This window comes from Drosophila virilis, chromosome 3 (assembly GCF_030788295.1).
Source record: "Drosophila virilis strain 15010-1051.87 chromosome 3, Dvir_AGI_RSII-ME, whole genome shotgun sequence".
NCBI classification, from domain to species: domain Eukaryota; kingdom Metazoa; phylum Arthropoda; class Insecta; order Diptera; family Drosophilidae; genus Drosophila; species Drosophila virilis.
The window spans coordinates 11147935-11150272 of NC_091545.1; the positions used below are offsets into that span (position 1 = coordinate 11147935).

General features: G+C 36.3%; 2 protein-coding genes across 2 annotated transcripts; both read right to left on the reverse strand.

Moving 5' to 3' along the window:
* Positions 1–401: 401 nt before the first annotated feature.
* On the reverse strand, positions 402–740 carry LOC6622698 (uncharacterized). Its single transcript, XM_032435467.1, has one exon. It carries the CDS (start codon positions 738–740, stop codon positions 402–404), a length of 339 nt encoding a protein of 112 aa, XP_032291358.1.
* Positions 741–1984: 1244 nt separating this feature from the next.
* On the reverse strand, positions 1985–2338 carry LOC138911021 (spore coat protein SP65-like). Its single transcript, XM_070207856.1, has one exon. The coding sequence runs from the start codon at positions 2336–2338 to the stop codon at positions 1985–1987; it is 354 nt and encodes a 117-aa protein (XP_070063957.1).

Sequence of the window (2338 nt, forward strand, 5' to 3'; positions counted from 1 at the left end):
ACATTAATTATTTTTAAATTTCTCTTATATTTTTTCGATTCTCTTGGGATATTTATAAGGTTCCCCTGCATGTAATTAATTTTCTAATTTTCCTAGGAAGTTCCTCTATATTTAAATACTTTTTTATGATATTTGAGAAGTTCCTCTAACTAAACCTTGGATTTTCCTGGGATGTTTTCAAAGTTGATCTATTTATAATTCATTTTATATTTTCCCTAGGATATTTATGAAGTTCCTCTATTTTTAATTAATTTTCTAATGGTTAATTTGTATCTGTTTCTCTATATTTTATAATTTTCTTTGGTTTATTCTTTGTCTATATTTAATGAACTTTATGATATTGTTGGCATATTTAAGAAATACCTTGCTACTAGTTATTAACTAAGTAATTTAAGCCCCCCTCAGCCGCGTAGTTTCTGTGACTGCTGACGCTTGCGCTGCTGGCGTTTGCGCTGCTGACGCTTGCGCTGTTGACGCCGGCGCTTTTGTTTCTTGAGCTGCAGCTTGATTTTTAGAAGGCGTAGCGTGTTACGCAAATATTCCGGCGATATGGTAGAGTTTGTGGTTCCGACGCCTGTGCCTGTGCCCGAGCTTGAGGTGCCTGAGCCTGAGCCTGTTGCTGATGGCGATGTACCCGGATCAGAGTAAGAAGGACCCGAAGGAGAGGATTGACTGCCGACTCGCTGTGCCAGTAACAGGCAGCTGAGCAGTATACAAAGTAGTACAAAAGTCGAACGCATTGTATCAATCGAGTGCGAAAGCTAACTAAGCCTAAGTTAGCCAGACAACTTATATAACAACTAGAAAGAACAGCTGCTGTCTCTGGTATTTACTGTACTCAGGTGTTTTTCGTTTCGACTTATGTTTGCAGCGGAAGGAAGGTACTTCCGATCCAACATCAAGTTCACAAGCTGATACTATGTCAATATTTGTCAGCCTAACTGTTTGTGATGGAAGTTTTGTTTCCGGTAAAGCAAAACCGTCCCAATATTTTGTATTATATTTATTAAGACAATGGAAATTACTATGCAATATATATGCTGTGAATGGAAACCAATTCATACATATATAAATTAGAAATTTTTTTTCTTTTGCATGGAATCACTTTCTAAGCCCTAATGCTGGGAATTATTAAGGTATATAATGTTAAAACCAAATAAGAATTTCATCATGCTTTGACATTTGTTTCTAAATTCTCAGTTATTTTTCTATATATATTCTTCTATATATATTCTTCTTTATATTCTGTGATTTTTGAAGAAAACACTTTGGTAATTCATTGCAAATGCACTTTAATCTTTGAGCTAACGATCCAAAATAAAAAACAATTATAAGTTACTTAATCGAAGAGTATATATTAAATGCAGTTCTCAGTAAGTGACCCAGTAGTCAGTTCAGTCAGACGCATGAACAACAAGTATAAGGGCTCGGCACCCAGTGCGATGTAGCATTATCTTATACGAGGTAATAATGTATATTATATATTTTTAATACCCTAAACACATTCAATAGATAAATAAGTTCATATTAAAGAAGGTAACATCTTCTTTCTTTGAAAGTTGACATGAATATCATGTAAATATAATACAATATTTAGATGTATTAGTCGGAGAAATTGATATGATATTCATATATGTATATATATAAGCTACAGACAAAATTAGGTAGTACTTAATTTGTATGTGGCAACTTTTTCCGAAAGAGGTCAAAGGAATAAGAGACAAAAACCTACAGATATGGATTAAAAGGTACCTAAACAAATTTATTCTTAAAATAGTTAATTAAACTATATATAGCTAGTTACATTGATTTTCTCTTATTAATTTACCCTTTCCATTTAATACAAATATCTTTAACTAATTCCGATTGGGGATCATAAAGAATTATATTTAGATATATGTTTTTTTTATTTATTATTTATTTTATTATGAAAACATTTGAATTATTTTTCAATTACAAAGTTTCGTTTCGCATTTGGCTCGGCTCAGCCCCTGCGCCTGCGCTGCTGCTGCTGACGCCTGCGTCGCTGCTGTCTGCGCCTGCGCTGCTTCCGCTGCTTCTGCTTCTTCTGCTGCTTTTTCTGCTGGCGCCGGCGGCGCTTCAACTTGCGACGCAGGGCGCGCAGACGTGCGGCTGCGTTGGATGTGCTTGCTGCTGCAGTTGTAGTTGTTGTTGTTGTTGCCGCAGTTGTTGTTGCTGTACTTGCTGCTGTTGTTGTTGTTGTTGGTGAGGCTGTTGCTGCTGCTCCTGCTGCTGTTGTTGACCCTGTCTGTGCCTGGACCCGAGTCAGGCAACAAACTAGGCAGCAAATTACGAGAAATGCCAAAGCGAAACGCAT

Coding starts and splice junctions, on each gene's coding strand:
- LOC6622698 (XM_032435467.1), bottom strand. CDS start 740: ATGCGTTCGACTTTTGTACTACTTTGTATACTGCTCAGCTGCCTGTTA.
- LOC138911021 (XM_070207856.1), bottom strand. CDS start 2,338: ATGCGTTTCGCTTTGGCATTTCTCGTAATTTGCTGCCTAGTTTGTTGC.